This window comes from Etheostoma cragini, chromosome 18 (assembly GCF_013103735.1).
Source record: "Etheostoma cragini isolate CJK2018 chromosome 18, CSU_Ecrag_1.0, whole genome shotgun sequence".
Taxonomy (NCBI): domain Eukaryota; kingdom Metazoa; phylum Chordata; class Actinopteri; order Perciformes; family Percidae; genus Etheostoma; species Etheostoma cragini.
This window is the reverse complement of record NC_048424.1, coordinates 13,859,771-13,878,990: the sequence shown is the minus strand read 5'-3', so window position 1 is coordinate 13,878,990 and position 19,220 is coordinate 13,859,771. Positions and strand designations below refer to the sequence as shown.

General features: G+C 41.4%; 3 protein-coding genes across 3 annotated transcripts in view; 2 read left to right on the top strand and 1 right to left on the bottom strand.

The window, feature by feature from the left end:
* The window catches only part of zfyve1 (zinc finger, FYVE domain containing 1), a 7,748-nt gene extending 5,748 nt beyond the window's left edge, over positions 1 to 2,000 (top strand). Inside the window, exon 12 of the mRNA XM_034901051.1 lies at positions 369 to 2,000. Coding sequence (XP_034756942.1) covers positions 369 to 601 — 233 coding nt within the window. The 3' untranslated portion in view covers positions 602 to 2,000. The remainder of the gene's footprint in view (positions 1 to 368) is intronic.
* Positions 1,331 to 8,655, bottom strand: wdr21 (WD repeat domain 21). The gene is made up of 13 exons (XM_034901052.1): positions 8,108 to 8,655; positions 7,863 to 7,987; positions 7,112 to 7,269; positions 6,890 to 6,972; positions 6,336 to 6,438; positions 6,025 to 6,168; positions 5,786 to 5,835; positions 5,600 to 5,679; positions 4,953 to 5,045; positions 4,215 to 4,312; positions 3,888 to 4,064; positions 3,570 to 3,684; positions 1,331 to 2,760 (listed from the first exon to the last, which is right to left on the bottom strand). The coding sequence occupies exons 1-13, from the start codon at positions 8,215 to 8,217 to the stop codon at positions 2,528 to 2,530; spliced, it is 1,569 nt and encodes a 522-aa protein (XP_034756943.1). The 5' UTR covers positions 8,218 to 8,655; the 3' UTR covers positions 1,331 to 2,527.
* A 171-nt stretch (positions 8,656 to 8,826) lies between these two features.
* Positions 8,827 to 19,220, top strand: part of dpf3 (D4, zinc and double PHD fingers, family 3) — a 21,811-nt gene continuing 11,417 nt past the window's right edge. Inside the window, exons 1-2 of the mRNA XM_034900782.1 lie at positions 8,827 to 9,167; positions 17,939 to 18,120. Coding sequence (XP_034756673.1) covers positions 9,136 to 9,167; positions 17,939 to 18,120 — 214 coding nt within the window. The 5' untranslated portion in view covers positions 8,827 to 9,135. The remainder of the gene's footprint in view (positions 9,168 to 17,938; positions 18,121 to 19,220) is intronic.

Here is a 19,220-nt window from a genome sequence, read left to right as displayed (position 1 = left end):
CTCTATATCTATATCTATATCTATATATATCTATCTATATATATATCTATCTATATATATATATCTCTATATCTATCTATCTCTATATCTCTATATCTATCTATCTCTATATCTATATATCTATCTATATCTATCTATATCTATCTATATATATCTATATATATATATCTATATATATATATATCTATCTATATATCTCTATATATATATATCTATATCTCTATATATATATATCTATATATCTATCTATCTATCTATCTATCTATCTATCTATCTATCTATATCTATATATCTATATCTATATCTATATATAGCAATTGGATTATTTTCCTACATCGTTCAGCCCTGATATTAACTGCTGCTTCCAGGCCTGGTGAAGGACGCAGCTCGGCCGGCCTACTGGGTCCCGGATCAGGACATCCACTCCTGCAGCGAGTGTAAGAGGGACTTCTCCCCACGTCTCTCCATCCACCACTGCCGCGCCTGTGGCCAGGGAGTGTGTGACGACTGCTCTCAGGAGCGGCGCGCCGTGCCCTCCCGCGGCTGGGACCACCCAGTGAGGGTCTGCAACGGCTGCAACCAGAAACCCGGGGAGCTCTAGCAGGAGGGGTGCGATTAGGAAGTTGGCCTCTGAGAAAACTGGAATTGACAACATTTTGGCTAAACGGCTTCAGTTCCCTTTTGTCTCTTTAGTGGCATTTCTTGGCTTCCACTAGACTGTGTTGGGGCAGGTTGGACTCGGTTTATTGTTTTTTAACGCCATCCTCACGTCACGTCAGTCCCCTGATGCTCTTTCACTTTAATATTCCTATATTTTACACTGTGAAGAATACCAATCAGAGGGAAAACTTGAATATCAAGAAGGTCTGAGAGATAAAACTTGACAGCGTTTTGTAAAAGTGAGTATTGTACATGGTTGCAATTAAGTTCAGGTAAATACTCATTTGATCCTTTTAAAACTTGTAATGATGCGTGTGACCTCCCCGTGACAATCCCTCCCAGTGTGACACACTAGACTAGTGTTATAAGCACCTCTTTGTAGTCTGGGGCTACTTGGGTGAGCCGTTGTAATAGAATTACTGACTGAGCATCTTAAACTGATTCTGGGTAAGCACTTTTATTCTAAGATTGTTTCTGCAGACGTCCTGGATATAGCATTTAGGGCTGGCTTTAGAAGAAACAATGGAAAACTTGAAAAAAAAACATCCACCACAAAAATTTTGAATGCATCTACAGTAGTTTTTCCTCTGTACAGTAGTTTTTCAGCCTTGCAAGCTTTAGTTTCTGCCACTCTGGCTTCTTTAGAACAATCTGGAGCCAATGATGTACCGTAGAACGGTCTGAGATGCATTCCGACTCACAGAATCCCATAGTATTAACTTCTCACATCATCCCTCAATGCTTTGTGGTTGTTTGTCCATTTGAATGGGCGGCTAATAGAACAGCCTTAATAATGCTGTTGACTTTATTTTGCATAGAATATACACATATGGGAAAACAGTTTACTTAAATAGGAAGAAAGAAAATGGCCTTGTTTTTAAAATGTTAAAACTGTCATCCAACCAGACAAATCTGACTGCAGTGGGATGAAATGATACAGGAACTGTTTTTATAGTCGCTGGCTCACAGAAGCAATATGGAGAAAAAGACTTGAAACCATTTTGAGGCTGGCCCCTCAAAACAGGAAATAATTAGATCAGTCGTTTACTCTGTCAACTCAGGCTGTGTAGCTAGTTAGCTAGGAGCACCAGAGACTGTCCCACACAACTGTCTGACAAATACAACATATAATGATGCAGATAGGCTTTGACTGTATTGATTTGGTGGGGGGTGGGGGGGTTCTGACTAGGAGAGTTGGTTTGGTTACCCTTTCAACAAATAAGCCGAAATAACACTTTGACCTGAATCAGTGAACTGTCCCTATCTCAGTGAATATCACAAGGAACAAATCAATACCTTTTATGTTCATGTATCGTTATGTATTAAACTGCAGAAACTCAGTCGGTGTGTGTGTGTCACTTGGGAGCAAATACAAAAGCAACAGATTGCTGTGTTAACCATTTCTTTTCTTTTTAGAATAGAATTGTCATTCAACAGCAATTAGAAACTTAATTTCTAGTATAAACACAGTATTCTTTTCAAATTCAGATCAGAGATTTCCTAAAATTAAATTAGAAATCATAAGGTCAATGATGTCACAAGTAAGAGCACTTTTTTGTTACACAAATCTTAACTGCAGTACTTGTGTGCACTCGTATCGTGCACTAATGTATGTAGCACTTCTATTTCCTTTTGGCACAAACAAGCGGGTCAAAAAACTTTCCCCTGAGACTTCCATGTAACGCTTCCCGATCAAAAGTTCACTGCAACCTTGTGGAATTGTCCTGCATACGTGACAGAACCCTTTCAATTATAAAATACCTGTAGATTTTATAAATGATATAACTCCATCCATACATTTGGCAAAAAAAAAAAGATGGTGTCCTTGTCTTAAGAATTATTTGTGAGAAGAAGCATTCTCAGTCTTCTAAAAGCTGGCCGGCTGCTCTCCTCCTTCCTGGTAGTCGGTGCTGTATGGGAAGTAGTAAAGGTCATGTTTGACGGCCATTAGCAGGCCGGGGAGCCCCCTGCCGCCGCCCAACTTGGAGGAGAAGACCACGCTCGGAATCAGGTCGTTTGCAGTCGGGTGGGGTGATGGGATAGTCCTCAGTAGGTGGCCATCTTTTAGGCTCCATAACCTTGTGTAGCAATCCTGACCGACTGGGGAAGGAACACAGGATGGGTGGGGGGGTTGGAGGCACCACGGGAGAGACAGAACTCTTTGGTGGCTTCAGATCTCTCAAACTCTTTTTAAAATACCTTATCTGGCCATAGTGTATTTTTATCTGCAAATGGCTCATTGATGACGGTCTGTCAGTTGCGTGGCGCTTTCTTTGTCTTTACACACCAGGAACGTGTCTGATGCGGCGCTGCTGCTAGCCTTGTCTGTACACTATGTTTCCCATTGATAAAAAAATTAAATCTGTGGTATACTTCATGTTACACATGTGTCAATACTGATTTGATAACAGCTGAGACAACATCGGCTGTACTGGCCTAAAATAGGTTAAAGAATATTGTTCTGTATTGACAGGTGCAATATTTGAAAATCGATAATTGTTATGTTTTTTAATTAATTTATATCTTCATTTATGTCAAAACATAAGTATAGACTTTCAAACATCAAAATGTCATTTATTAAATGTACTTGTGTCAAAATGACTTTTCCATTTCGCCTGGAAATGCATGAAAAATTGGTGCCCGTCCTATTTCTAGCATGCACACGTTTTCGGTGAGGGCTCAAGCCGCGCCTGAGACGTGTGTCACGCAGGCAGCGTGCAAGCTCTGACCTGTTAACATGCTAGGCGAAATAAAAACGGACACGCCACGCAGCTGACACGCTCCCGCCATGCAGGCAGTGTGCAGCAGGAGCCTTACACTAAGTATGTCGGAGCATAGTAGCTGTTAAACCTGGTATTTCTTGAATTAAGTTTTCAACAACAGTATAGTGAGCATGTGTTCTCTCCTACCTGCCAACAAAAGCCCCTCAGGCTCATTGACGTGGATGGGAAGGTAGGCATGCTCATTATAATGCCCTTTGTACTCCTGCACTGCCTTAGTCACTCGCACATCCCACAGCTTAATCTGCACATAAATGAGGAAAACACACAAAGATAAAGCAGTAATACCATCCATGAGGGTTAATATTTCTTGTCATTATTTTCCATCTCTTATCTTGGGGGTCATTAGCCTCATCTCAGGACCAAATCATAGTTAAAATACTGGTCATTTAGAGCTCAATGTTTATAAGGCGCACACAAATCAAATTTTTAAGCCAATAAACTGACCTGGCCCAGCATGTCCGCGGCAAGCAGGTAGTTCTCATCCTGCAGGACGCGTACGGAGGTGATGGCTGATTCTTGATGGAAGCGGCTGGCTTTCCAGCTCTGATCCCTGCGCCCGCGCTGCCGCAGGTCAATGCTGAAGATCTCTCCTGATCGGCAACCATTAAACAGCACAGGGACCTAAGACAAGAAACAGAAGGTATTTTACTTTCTTGGCATTGCTTTTCTTTCTTTCATTGCGCTTAGTCACACAAAGATAAGTCCATACTATAGCATGTTACAAGTGAACTTAAACATGCTTGAATCACTTAAATGGAACAGATGACTCACCCTAAGGGCAAACTGCTGAGCCAAGACATCGCTGCCGGTGCTGTACGTCTGGGTTCGGCCCGTCTCTGCATCTTTCACTATCACTCTACGAGACAGGCCTGCCAACACACACGAGAACACAGAGTTTTTGTAGATTCATACGATTGTGTAGAGGAAATGTTTGTCCCCTCAATTAACAAGCTCTCTTTTCTAGATCAATTTTTTCCATTCATTATTTTTAATGAACTAAAACAAGCGACCAGGTTACTCTGTAAAGCAGCGGTGTCAAACTCAGTTTCACTAAGGGCCACACTGGAAAATTAGAATTGCATCAAGGGCCAGATATATAGAGTTTATTGCAAAAAAACCTTTTACTGTATTACTGCGTGTCTCCTGTAGTCTTCTCACTTATAGTGTGGTTTACAAAAATGTCAAAGAAAATGCACCAAATGTTGAATAAAGCAACAGAATTGCCGGAAAAAGCAGCAAGAAGCGGGCAAACATTTTTTGTGAACTAAAATATATATGAGGGCCGGATCAAAATTAGCGGGGGGACGGATTTGGCCCTCGGACCTTGAGTTAGACACATGTGTTGGGGTAGCTTTGTCTCTGCCTGAACAAATAGAGTATGATTTAACACCCCAAAACTCTAGCTAAGCTAACAAACTCACAGCTCTACAGAAGCTAATTACTATAATCTGTTTATGAATATCATATTTGATCATGGGTTGCAAAAGAAATGACAACATCTGGACAGACCAGTGCTAAACGTCTTGTCAAACTGGGGGTTGAAGCACCAAGCACAAGACCAGGCTGACGATATCTTAAAGCTACACAGCATCCCGGGCTGGTCTGAGGAAAGAGGAGGACGAGAGAGAAGAAATATTAAAATGGAGAGGTAAACATACAATACCAAGCTGACATGTCTTTATTATTACTATCAATCTATACACATACAAGTTCATTACAAATTCAGGAATTTAAAAGCCAAACGAGGGTTAATAAACTAAAAACTGTCCTAATGAATGATTCTGATTACATCGGAAAGCTTCTTCAATGCCAAAGCCTTGTGTAAAAATACACTTTCTAAAAATAAGAAATCATAAAAGCCTTATGGCTGACTACACACGATCCACGGCAAAACTGCCCAGCTCTCGCCGCTCCATTGTTTTCCTTTGGGGAAAGTAGTGCCGCCGGAGGGCTGTGCTCAAAAGTTCAAATCATTTCAACTTAGACCTCGTTGCAGCTGACATTTCAAGGCACAACCAATTCCAGAATGTATATCCACGCTGTGCCTCTCTGCTCTGCGCCCTGCCTCGCGGTTCTACTGCGGATCATGTGTAGATGGACTAATGTGACTGTGTTAAACAGTGTAAGGAACCTGAGAGGATTCTATTCAGTACAACCTGGGTTGGAGTTGCTGAAGAGGGAAGCAGGAAGTAAACTGACGCAGCCGGGGGTGTCTGCCGCTCCAACCAGACACAGCCTGACAGTCGGCTCAGTCAAGGGAAATACAGGCAGTGTCCAGGCAGCACTTGAGTTTTAGGACATGTAGGCTCCCTAAGAACACTACTTAAGCGGAAGAAGGATACAAGACGTGGGAGTCTGGGTAGTTGACCGAGGCCCAGCAGATGGAATTCACCTGAAACACATTAAGCCAACCCGTCAGCTTACGAGATTTAAAATACATATTACATATATGATATAATAATAATAATAATAATAATACAACCTACAAGGTTTCCACAAAATGTAAGGTGGGAGTTGGCTACAGTGAAAAACATAAAATGTCTACACATTCAGAGTCACTGGTCCTGTGAAACACCCCCACCTTGCGATTCGTGAAGTAGAGGTTGTCGCACATTTCCACAGACAGAGAGCCCCGGCTGCTGCTGCTGAAGTTCATGATGCCGTACTTGCAGCCTCCGTGTGACACATCATTGACTGTGAACACTCGCTCACATGCAGAGTCCCCCTGAGAAAGAAGGAAGAGGAGGGAGGACTGAGTTCAATGAGGATACATAGACCAGCAAATACACTATAAGGATTCTCATGATGCTTAAACACTGAATTAAAGTAGAAGATGTGTTTTTACAGTGCGTCTCTTGCGACTGCCCTAGAGTGTTTTGCGTGCGTTCTCACCACTATGAGCCGGAAGTTGTCAGTGTTAGGGTTGCTGTTGTCCGTGCTCTGGATCTCTAGTTTGTGGCGTCTCATTCCACTGACCTTCACCTCGTGGACCAGCCTGGAGACACAGTAACCACGTCAACACTGATGAGAAACATCAGCGAACAATTCACCAAACCAGAACCAATATGTGACAGTGTGTGTCCGTGTATTTATGTATTTAAAAACATGTTTGGCAAAATGAAAAATATAAATCATGTGTGTGAATTTCATTTTTAAAATTGAAACTGTCAGGCAGCACAGTATTTGACTATATTTTAGCATGTTTCTTTTTCCGACTACTTTTAAACCCATGTCAAAATTGATTAGCATCATTATTAGTGGGCCGGCAATGTTTAAAAGAAAACTCACTCTACACATACAGAACTGATTATCATTATAGTTAGACTGTGTTTTGCTGGGGTTGTTTGCTGTAATGCATTACAGCTGTGGGTTTTGCAATACGGATAGCGTACAAGGAAAACAGTGCTATGTCTTCTGTGTGTGCACATAGCAGAGTGGTACAGTACCTGCAATAGGAGTTCTCAGGTAACATGCCAAGGCGTCTTTTCTGCAGCAGCAGCGAAGAGTTCAGTCCTGATCTTGGTGCTTTCTATTAAGAAGATAATATATAAAAAGTATGAAACCCAAGCATGTGGTGAGAAAAATACAGCTGAAGCTTCAAGCACAAGAAACAATATCATAATCCTAAAAGCTGAAGAAGGATTGACAAGGTCGGACAACAGACTCACTTTTCTGGGCTTTTCATCCTCCGCGAGCATCTTGTTTCTCTGTTTCTCTCTTTCCTTCTCCTGCAACTGCTCTCTGGTCAGCGGGTTACAGTTGTTGTGTCCAGGCAACAGGCGAAAGTAGCGATTTTTCTCCGGGTCAAAGTAGAAACCAGGCAGCTCTGGTAACAGAATAGGTGGTAAAATTAGGCATGGACATCTCCTCTTCTTGCTATTCAAGTTACACCCCGGGTTATTTTGTTTACAGTGGTGTTCATAAGTTTATAAACCCATGTTAAAGTTGACTAAAAAGAGGAATAAAAAAACTCTTCTTTTGGAAATGCCTTAATTAAAAAAAAATTGGAAAAATCCAACTATAATGTTTTGTAAATAAATAAATGTTCTTCCCATGTTAAATTCCCATAGAAGCAGGCAGATTTTTGTTTTTAAAGGCCAGTTATTTCCTGGATCCAGGATACTGTGTATCCTGAGAAAGTTCCCTTGGCCTTTGCAATTAAAATATGGTAATGATGTGGGGATGCCATCATCATCATCATGATGATGATGGCATCCCCACATCATTACATTACCATCACCATACCTAGAGAATGGCATGGGGAACTTTCCATAAGATCATTTTCCTACTGGGGATCAGTAAACAGTATACATTATTATTATAAATAAAACAGTGCTCTTTATGTAGTATGGCTAATGAGTGAACACCAGAGAAGTGATGTTTGTTCAGTTATGGAGTGGAAGTGTGTTTTGTGCTGACCTGGTGCAGCACTGTTGGTCTTAGAGGAGGAGGAAGATGAGGAGGTCGACGAGACAGACGCTGGCTGGTGTTCATTTCTCCTCTGAGATGCTCTTAATGATGGCCCTGCATCATTATGTCCAGACCTGTGAACAGAACACCACTCTTACTGACGTTACCAACACTGACTGTGCTGGGCCGACATATATCAGACACATATCATAACTTTTAAACTAAATCATGCGTCAATATGTCCTTAAACGTACCACTGCTCGTCCTGTGTTGACCTTTGTCGGTTGCCTCTGGACCAACCACGGCGTTGACCACCTTGTCGCCTGTACGGTCGCTGTCCTTCTTGCCAGTTCCACTTCTTCATCCCCGCTGTTTGAGTCCACAAGTAAGGATCCTCTCGCCACGCTGTCTATTATTAACGTCTAGCTATGTGTACGAGTGTGTAAGGCTAGTTGATGCAGCATGTTTACTTGTTAGCTAAGTTAGCTAGCTTCAGTCATTAGCATTTTAAGCTAACGTTGACTACACATATTTACCGACACCTTTCCATATGCTGGAAATTAAACATGAGTTAACGTGAAGGCGGTTTTATTACGTTAATATACAGGCTTTCCGTTGAATGTAAACATTCTTTATTTTCTTAATAAACCGATGTTTTGTTACAGTTTCAACCCTCATAAGCTAACTGCTGTGTACATTACATTGAGAGCCTGGGATGTTCACCCGCCTCCAAATGTCATTCATTGGCTGAGTGCTAACAATAGTGCCTGACGTGGCAGACATTCATAGGTTGTTTTCTTAGCGAACGTTACAGCCACGCATCACATATTGTGCGACTTTGTTTTATTTCATTTGATTGACGGACGATGGGCATTCAAAATATTCTACAGGCTCTATAGTAACACAAAATGCCTTCTGTCCAAACTCACATTACCTTTTACCCCAAAACTATTGTTTGATGGTTGTATTAGGTTACAGGCTGGTGAATTGTGTCCACACACCCCTAACTAAACAACTCATGAGGTCATGATGTCTGATATTCTTATTTCCCTTTGTAATGTTTACACTAAAATAAAGCCAAATGCATTTTTTTCCATGAAATTATTAGTACTCTGAGGACTGGGACATATGTTGACAGATTTCTCTGAGGCCACGCCCATTGTCTTGACTCTAGTGTAGGGCGCACAGTGCCCATGCAGGACCGCATTGGCTGTTGTGTTTTTTCACAAGGGTCCCAAACTACACCGAGAGTTGGAATATTACGTTACAGTCCTGCAGGAAAATGGCGACTGTCATTCATAATCCTTTAAAATCGTAAGTAAATTTCTTATATATATTTTTTGAACAGTTATTGTCTGATTGCATGTGATTGATCTATAGGGTTAACCGTGCGTTTAAATAAGAACCCCACATTAACCCTTTCGCCTATGTAGCCTACTTGGACAGTTCCTGTTATCTGCAGGTTGCCTATACTTGCTGTTTTTTGCAGTACCAATATAAAAACATGCACTCGTTCACAATCTGCAGAGAAAACATCTCCAACCCGCGGGTACATGTCCGCATGGACTCGATCTCTCGTGCAGTTGGTTCCACTTAGACAGAAAGTTGCTTTACCGTCCACATTGTGCTTTATAAACACGATCGGAAGAAGTTTGCCTGCAGGGCTTCTTTGTCAGTGGCAGACGGGAGAATTTGCATAGATCATTTCATGCAATTATTGTCACAAAGCGCACATTGTGAGGGCGACTCTAGTTGCGCGGCTCGGGCTTTTGCTGCAAATGTCAAATGCGTGTAAGCAATGGATAGCGGATTATAATGTGTTATTACATTGTGACCTCCTTTGATGCATGTAGAATAAAGCTGCAATCTAATACAGTTTAAGGGGGCGTGCAGTTTCCCTGAAGTTAGATTTTAAAAACCATGATCACTTAAAGGTGCCCATTGGTGCATGGCAGTTTATGATTCATAGAAACATCAGCCATCGAGCAGCAAACATGCTACCTTTGAGAAAATGTGTCCAAATAGTGAAAAAAAAACCAAATTATTATTTTTCAGCAGTAAAATATCAGTGCAAAAGGAATTTGTTAATTTGTTCTATAGATCTCCCTCATGTCTGCCCTGCATTAAGAGCACCTATAACTTTGAGCTTAGCCTTTATTACTGAATACATGTCTAACCTGCTGGCTAACAGCAGATGTTTACCACTTGTCATGTGGAATGTCCAGAGTGTTAGACATTTATCCTATCATCTGGTGTGCAAGAGGCCCTATCCATGTTTCTAATGGTGTGCCATAAACCATATCTTTTCACTTGAGGTAATTTTGTAATAATGTGGAGGTATAAAGAAATCTTTCCAACTGTTAAATGTAGTAGTCCTCAGCTGTACACCCTCTTAAGGTTTTTTAAATTAATTTTACCCAGAACCATTAATGTGCTGAATATCATTTTCTATATTCATATACACAGGAAAGGAAAAGGAACATGACATGTTTATTAAGTACAGAGAGAAATCATGATGGTCTTGTTTTTTAGAGCTCTTTGTTGACACCCAATAAAGATCCTACTGTACAACCCGCACTTGGGGGGAAAAGGCTTTAAGCTGCTGTATTCTGCAAAAACAGATTAAGCTGTAGATGATGTAGGTATGGGTGTTTTGTGTCTGCAGTTGTGCATGTAGAGCAGCAGATTAGGCGTCCCAGTATTCTCCTGGGTCCATCTGTTGAGAGAGGGAGAGGTAAAGGATGTGATAATAATCTTCCCGGCTCTGGAAGATGAATTACAACCGTCAAAAGCTTGCAGTAAATGCGGCTGCCTCTCTAGACTCATTCAGTCATGTTTCGCTGTGCATATTTACTTGATTTTTTTTTTTTTTACAAATACCTCTTTGTGATTGAAACTGTATGGCTGTGTGGGATGGGTTTAATAAAGAGCTGACATGAGGAGTGTTCAAATGAGCGATGTCATTCATATGTAGATATGTGTTTATGTTCACGTACTGTGTCCATTAACCTCCTTTTTTATCGTTGGGTTAGGATGTGGACTAAGGTTTAAGGAAATGTAAAGGACGTGGTGTGGGTGGGTCACCGTGTAGGGGGTTGTGTTTTTATTATGTGTGTTTGTTGCATGCGTGGGCGGTTGTGTGGCCACCTGCCCCTCCCCCAATTTACGTGAGAGGGAGCGTGAGTGATGGAGGTTTGGAGGGGGGGGGGGGTCTGTCTGGCTGCAGGCTGCATTTACTGCATAAATTTGTACAGCACAGGGGCAAACTCTGGCCTTTGTCTACCTAAGCCTGGGGAATGGGAAGGTCCGGGAAGGGTTTCCAGGCATGGGGAATGAAATGTCCTGGAACTTTTTCTATTAAAAGCACCATGCAGGGATCAATCTTTTTTCCCTTTTTGTTTTCTTTTTCTGCACATGCAACTGGGACATAGTCATCTCTTTGTGTACGTTTTTAATCTCCACATAGAAAATAGCTTCTGAAACGGCATCCGAATCAGGGTTTCCCCTTTGCAACACCCTTTCCTCCCTTCTCTCCCCACTCCGACCGCACTCTGCACCTTTCTCTTTCCATCCCTTTGTGTGTCTGTTTGTGCACGGACAAGCATGTGTTTGTGTGGGCACGCTCGTGCGCACATACATCCGTTTTTTTGAGAGAAAATGGGTATGACGGGGTTTGAAAGGGAACACGTGTGCCCCGGGACATATCCAACCCCTCCTCTTCCTTCCCATCCTGCCTCCTTGGCCCCTCCTCATTCTCCTCCTCTTTGCCCCCCCCCCCCCCTCCTTTTCTGCTTCACCCCAGCGCTCTGTCTACAAAGTGCCACGAAAGACACCTATCAGTGCCTACATGCTGTTACACTGCCCTGAACTCCCCTTGGGGCCTCTTACCTATTCATAGCCAAAAGTGGGCTTCCTTTCCCCTCTCTATCTTTATCTATCGTACAGCGTACGTATACGTTCCGAGCAGATATGCGTGCTTCATGACAAATATGTGTCTGATTGTTGAAGAGCCTTGTATTGTGAAAGATTTAGTTTCCCATTACTGCACTTCTGACTTAGTGAGCTAAATAAAGTCATGCAAACAACATTTAAACAGTTTATGCTGTTGTGCCTGTTAAGCCATACAGTCTATACCATCAAGACATCAGTGGGATTTTTCAGTTCTGCATTTGTCAAAATGAATGTTTTTGGTAGAAGGGATATTTTTACATGGCAAATAATTTACTAGTAAGTGTTGTAGAGTCATAGAACACCAACAGACCCAACAGTCATGACATGCATGCTGCTCATTCTGTGTAATTGACTCTGTAATCTAAAGGGGCATGTTCAAAATAATAGCAGTTCTGTGTTCAATGGATTCTGTGAAGAAACAAGTGTCAATTATGGCCCATATTTAACCCTAGTGTTTACTTCCTACCAACCTGGAAATTTAAAATGAAAAACCTTTTATCAAGGTTATGGACATCTTTTTTCTACCCTTTGGTGGCAAAGACATGTACTGAATAGGTCGAAATTTGCCAAAGGACACATTGAATGGCCAAAGGAGAAATGGCGCAACATTCTGTGGACTGGTGAGAGCGAAATTGTTCTTTTTGGGTCCAGGGGCCTCAGACAGTTTGTCCGACGACCACCATGCACTGAATTTAAGCCACAGTACATTGTGAAGACAGGAAAGCGGGGACCTGCAAAAATCATGGTATGGTGATGTTTCTCATACTGTGGTGTTGGGCCTATGTATCACATAGCAGGGATCATGGATCATTTTCAATACATCAAAATACTTGAAGAGCTAATGTTGCCTAATGTTGAAGAGGAAATGCCTTTGAAATGGGTCTTTCAACAAGAAAAAGACCCAAAACACACCAGTAAGTGAGCAAAGTCTTGGTTTCAGATGAACAAGACTGATGTTATGGAGTGGCCAGCCCAATCCCCGGACCTCAATCCCATAGATCACATCAATAATGCTGTTTATGAGTTAAAACCCAGTAATGCAGAGGAATTGTGGAATGTAGTTCAATCGTCCTGGGCTGGAATACCTGTTCACAGGTGCGAGAAGTTGGTCAACTCCATGCAACACAGATGTGAAGCGGTTCTCAGAAATAATAGATATGAAACTAAATATTACCAGGGTCCAAGCGGCCAAAATGGGTTTCCTCAGGAGGGGGGCTGGCGTCTCCCATAGAGATAGGGTGAGATGCTTATTCATCCGAGAGAAACTTAGAGTAGAGCCGCTGCTCCTTTGCGTTGAAAGTAGCCAGTTGAGGTGGTTTTGGTAAGGATGCCTCCTGGGGAGGTTTTCCAGGCACGTCCAGCTGGGAAGAGGCCTCGGGGAAGACCCAGGACTAGGTGGATGGATTTTATCTCCAACCTGGCCTGGGAACGCCTCTGGATCCCCAGTCGGAGCTGGTTGATGTGGCTCGGGAAAGGGAAGTTTGGGGTCCCCTACTGGGGCTGCTGTCCCCTACTGGGGCTGCTGCCCCCGCGACCCGATACCAGATAAGCAGATTTCAGATGGATGAATTAGTGCAGTGCTTCAAAGTAAAAGAAACCCTTGAGAAATTTCTTTCAGTTTATACAGTAAATGTTTTAATTAAGTAAAAAAAAAAGCCAAATACTGCTATTTTTTGAATAGCGTAATATTCCTTTTTCTTCCCTTTCTGTAAAGGTATAACACAAACTTGATCAATTTTGGTCATGTTTTGATTTGGAATGGAATGTGCAGTGTTCCCAATGCATTGATATTATGGAATTAAAAGCTATTCTAAGGATTTTGAGCATTATTCACTTTTTTAACCACACTGCTGTTATTGTGAACACAACTGTGTGCTTAAGGGACAGTATATGTTATACAATATCATATACAGTAATTTTTTGAGAACCCCTCCCGCCGCCAAGTTGTTAACTTTTTGCAAAAGGTAGCAATGGAAAGCATTCTGACTGGAAACATTACAAATCGGCACGGTTTGTGCACGGCTCAGAACAGGAGTGTTCGGCGGCAGTGGATTAAAACCGCATTGGTTCCCATCTAGCGAGCAGGCTGCAAGACTCCTCAACTCCTCTCTGTACACTATATTATTCTTTTTTTTTTCTTCTTTAGCATGAAGGGACTAGGACTTGTATTTTGCTGTGCAACGATCTAGACTATCAGCAAATAATAATAGTATAAAACTACTTCAGTGATTGTGTGATTAGCACAAATACAATATAGTATACTCCAGCAGTTACTACTACAGTATAACTACAGCTGTGATTTAAATGTTTTTTCTCAAAACATTTTATATATTTTGAAATTTGACAAATCGTTTTTATGATAAAGCACCACTTACTAGCTTTTGCCAGAGCTTTCAGCCGCATCTTAAGGGCCTTCCGACGGATGTTTTAATTATATAGCATTTATCTAAAACCTGAATTTGTGAAGTAGTTTATCAGAAGACATGGTAAAATATATCAACTGAATCATATAAGATGCAATAACACTGAGGTGATGTGTTTCAACCCGGGATGTCTGCACACACAGAAATACTACTGTCCAACATTTCAACACACACTTGCAAGAATGCCAGCACACAGACAGACAGACAGACACACACATATACAGACACACACAGAGTCTGAACTATTAATCTAAAAGGGTGTGTTTTTGTAGTGAAGAAAGTAAACAAAGTTAGTTGGTGCTCGTTTGAAGATCACCAGAGGAGGATGTTAGTGTTTCACATTTACGTTCCTTTGATTTTCTGAGGTGAACATATACAAGTCTAACACATTTCCTATTCTCATTATAATAACACAACATAAATAAAACGTGTTTTTAATTTTACAATCTTGGATCTGTCTGTTTATGTCTGGAGGTCTCATGGTTGCTATAACCTCAGCCATCAGCCTAGATGCTGCTTCAAAGCAGAGAGCTCAATGAAATGATTGACAGAGTTATGGTCACAGTAAACTGAGGTAAACACTTACAAAACACAATAAAGGAACGCAACAATTGTTTTAATCATCAATTAATCTCTATATTAGTATTTTATCAAGTAATTGAAAATTCATTTATGCAACAAAATTTTCAAAAGTGTCCATTATGATCAATGTGATCTGACCAACAGTCTAAATATTTACTCTACTATCATATATGATAGAGAAAACATTAAACCCCTCCCAGTTGAGAAGCTGGATCCTGTGATTGAAATAAATGCCTGAAACGCTTAACTAGATAACAAAATTATTGCAAATTGGTGGAAAGAAACGACCTCCAAACAGAAAGTCTGAGTAATAGAGCTAAAGTTTGAATATTTATAATCTTAATAATAGAAGTGTAAATCACATGTTATATCACGATACAATATTATATTGATTATATTGATTCTTAGGACAACAATACAATATTTACTGTTTTCCCAAAAGTTTCCCACGATAAAATTCCAATGTGATTCCATTCAGGGGCCTACGATCAACACATAAGACACATAACACATAATTTCAATTTGTATCAATAATATTGGATTACTGGGGATTGAATTGATATATTCATCTATATTGATTTGATGTATCGTTACACCCGTGGCCATAAGCATTACCTCTATCACTTTAGCTTTGAAACATTGAACAGACTCCCCATCGCACACAAAGCTACTCTGTGCTAGTATGGAAGCAATTGAGACAATCACAGTGGTATACACATGCACAAATTCATGAATACACACACACACACACACACACACACACACACACATCAACTGCAGATTCCATCATTATCCAGGAAGCTGTTGACCAAGAAGAATATGTTCCCTAACATGCAAAACTCCACTTACATAAGCTCCATCACTAGGATCAGCTATAGAGTCGACTAATGGGTACAAACAGGAGCACATTGCAATCTCTGATGTTTAAATCGGGATCGGGGTTGGGGGAGGATATCAGACACACAAATACACACACACACACACACACAAATACATGTCACTTTACTCTAACTTAGCCAAACACACAAGCTCACCTCCCGGACAAATGCATAGTAGTCAAACAAACAGGCACGTACGCTCACTTATGTAAGAGTTTATGAAGCCGCCCAGGGATGCTACACAGACACTTGCTGAAAATGGGACAGAAACATCATGGGATGACATAGGTAGGAAAGGAAATTGGGGAAGACAGATGCCTGAAGGCACACACACACACACACACACACACACACACACACACACACACACACTTCAGGCAACAAATAGTGAAAGCAGAGAAAACACTTCACCTCTGGGAATGTGACTTATGTGACAGGAAGTTTCTTCTGGACATTTGGATTTTGCTGCAACTGCTGGTTTGTTATACAGTAGAAACACACATGGCCAATAACACCAGCTGCATTCCTCATTTCTCTAGGCCTCCTGACACAAACCTCAGCCAGCAACATGTGTTCAAGCCCAGACATTATACACACACTGTGGCACTGAAGGTGCACACAGAGCCACTATGGAAGTTTAAATTTTTTGCATGCTTGCTGTGCTACTGTAACAACAACAATTTTCATAGGGGTTACGTGCTAAAAGTTTTGTTAGCTGTCAACAGTGACTTCCTGGAATCTCCTGCAGTTGCATAGATTAGATAGTATCCCATGACATGAGGTAGTCGTACTGTCCTGTTATATAATTTGTCCAGTGTCCATTTTCCCATTTTTTAATTCATATTTCTTTTTTCTCTTTCCAACCACAAATCAAGGACCTTTTCCATATCTGTCTCCTCCCCATTTCCCCCCTCTGTCCGTACATGCAATACCTGGTGAACTCCCTGCTGCTGGTCACTCCAGCCTCTCCCCCTTCTCCCTCCCCCTATCCTTTTCCTCCTCCATCCACCCTCTGCTCCCTGCACCTCCAAACACTGCACGTCTTTGTGAGAGTCACAGTGACCAGAGTGCTGGTCTTTGTCCAGCTTAAAATTCTTTACATATCTGTGCCCGGCCAGTCAGAGAGACGGTTTGATGGGCAGGCAGATAGACATGTATGCACATAAACAGAGAGACAGACAAGATCCTGCTGATTTGGGTAACTTTCTAGCAGCGACAGATTCTCGTGGCATTCTTTTCTCTTTTTTTTCAACTTTTAATTCACTGATTAGATACTAGCATAAATGAGGATGCTTACAGCAACTTCTACTCATGACTGTCTCATTTAGTAAACTAAACAGTAAACTGTGCCCAAAGATGGTTGACTAGTTCAGTGCACTGCCTCTGGAGCTGAGCCATGCATGTGTGCCTCTGCTGGCTAAATATCAGACTCCATCAGAGCTGACTTTCCTTTATCCTCCTCTCTGGATTTCAGCTATGCCATTATATAAAAAAATAACCCACTCAAGATATTTAATTTTTGGCATAAGTGAGTTAATCTTTTTTTTCTCTGAGCTTTAAAAATCTTACCTTTAGACTGATTGTAGAGACTATTGATGGCTCACATCCTGATTTACCCTCTTTTCAGTTGACGGTGAGTGCACGTGTGTGTTAGTGTTGTATGGACTTTGATCCAGCAATCTCCCTTATCTATCACTTAGACAGAGAGAAAAAATCTTCTGTTATTATGGTTTATCATTGTTTTTTTCTGCATGTGTGCCATTGTGAATAGATGTTCCTTTTCAGCTCAGTTGTCTTTATGCTTCATCCGATTCATGCGGCAAATCCGTACTTTACACAACAAACCGAGCCGACATGCGGAAAGAAGTCTGGGCTTGTTATATTTAGCTAATGTTCACTAGGACTGGACAGGCCCCTGCTCATACTTGATTTGCAGACCGTACCAAATCATCAGCCGCCCAGCACATGTTACAGCCATTAACTATCCAAAAATGTTAGCATTTAGCTGACAGGGCTTTAGGAGCAGGGATGACTCAGCGCACGGAAAGCAGAAATCAAAGCAGCATGCTTCAAATTGCTTAGATCAATTGCAGAAATGTGACTATAATGTTACTTGTGGGTAACCTAAGTCAGATGTTAAATGCAAGGGGGAGTTAATGTAAAAGTAAATGATATTAAGCCTGATTCTTCTTGTCTGTGTATCTGACTGTTTTCCATCACATTCTCTATCTGTCCGTCTGTCTTTGTCCAGGCTTGGTGACCAGTTCTATAGGGAGGCTATCGAACACTGCCGCAGCTACAATGCCCGTCTCTGTGCCGAACGCAGCGTGCGCATGCCCTTCCTGGACTCGCAAACTGGTGTAGCACAGAACAACTGCTACATCTGGATGGAGAAGTGCCACCGCCAGCCAGGTGGGAAACACCACCTGATCCACTGAACAAATTCATGCCACTGATATAACTTTCAAAATGTGGGAATGTTTACGTTTCAACCACTGTAGATTTGGTTTACTGTTGAAAGAAATTGTGGTTTTATGGAGGGTTAAGTGCTAGACTATTTCTAGGGATTTTCTGGAGTAATGGAGACTGTGTTTGCCAGGAAACCAACCTATGTTGGTTCATTGCAAAATCTAATGAGTAAATTAATAAAATTGCAGAGTGCTGGTTGGCAGATTTTGTCACCTTTGCAGAGAGCCAGGCTAGTTTTTACCCCCGTTTTCTGTCCTTATGCTAAGCTAAGCTAACTAGCTACTGATTGTACTGCATATTGAACACACAAAGACTGGTACCCATCTTCTCATCTAACTCTGAGCAAAAAGCAAAAAAGCGTAAATCTGGATGGATAGCAAGGGTTTAATGTATAGTTCTCCTCCCTTGATAAAAAAGCAAGTCAACCTCTCTTTTGTACACTTGCTTACCCTGAGACATGCAGTGGGAATGCACATTTGGGTCGCCTGCACAACCAGAGGGAACAATCTGCTCTTTACTGAGCGCTGGACACAAATAGCCTGTCCTCCATCTTGTATGCAAAGCCCTTTAGGACACACCCTGTACTTTGTGGCAGACCTAACTCACATTATATGCATTTATTCTGGGTTTATCCCTACCCCTTCTCTTGTTTTTATTGGCTCCTGCTGAAAGTTGTAAATATATGCTTATTCCCCTTCATCTCTTTCTCCTACTTAGCTAATTGTGGAATATGATTAGACAATTTTAAATTCAAAGACAAGACGTCTCCTCTGCTGAGTATTTACATTATTCAGTGGGGTAAGACTGAATATGACCATTCTCAACAATAAGTAAGATTTCTACACCTTATATGTCTGATAAAGTACCTAAAATTCCAGGTTTAATGAGACTTTCAGGAATCTGAATAACAGCAAGAGTTTTCTAAATATGTGTGAACCATAAGCCTTAGCACTGAAAGCAGGATATTAAGTGTCAGGAAACCAAGACTGTGTGTGACTGTGACTGTGACTGTGTGTGTGTGTGTGTGTGTGTGTGTGTGTGTGTGTGTGTGTGTGTGTGTGTGC

Excerpts from the sequence above, each read along its gene's own strand:
- wdr21 (XM_034901052.1), bottom strand. The coding sequence starts at position 8,217 with ATGAAGAAGTGGAACTGGCAAGAAGGACAGCGACCGTACAGGCGACAA. Across the intron at positions 5,680-5,785 it reads TACCCAGACTCCCACGTCTT|GCTGTGTCTGGTTGGAGCGG; the intron begins GTATCCTTCTTC and ends GCCGACTGTCAG. Across the intron at positions 4,065-4,214 it reads CTCAGCAGTTTGCCCTTAGG|GTCCCTGTGCTGTTTAATGG; the intron begins GTGAGTCATCTG and ends TTCTTGTCTTAG.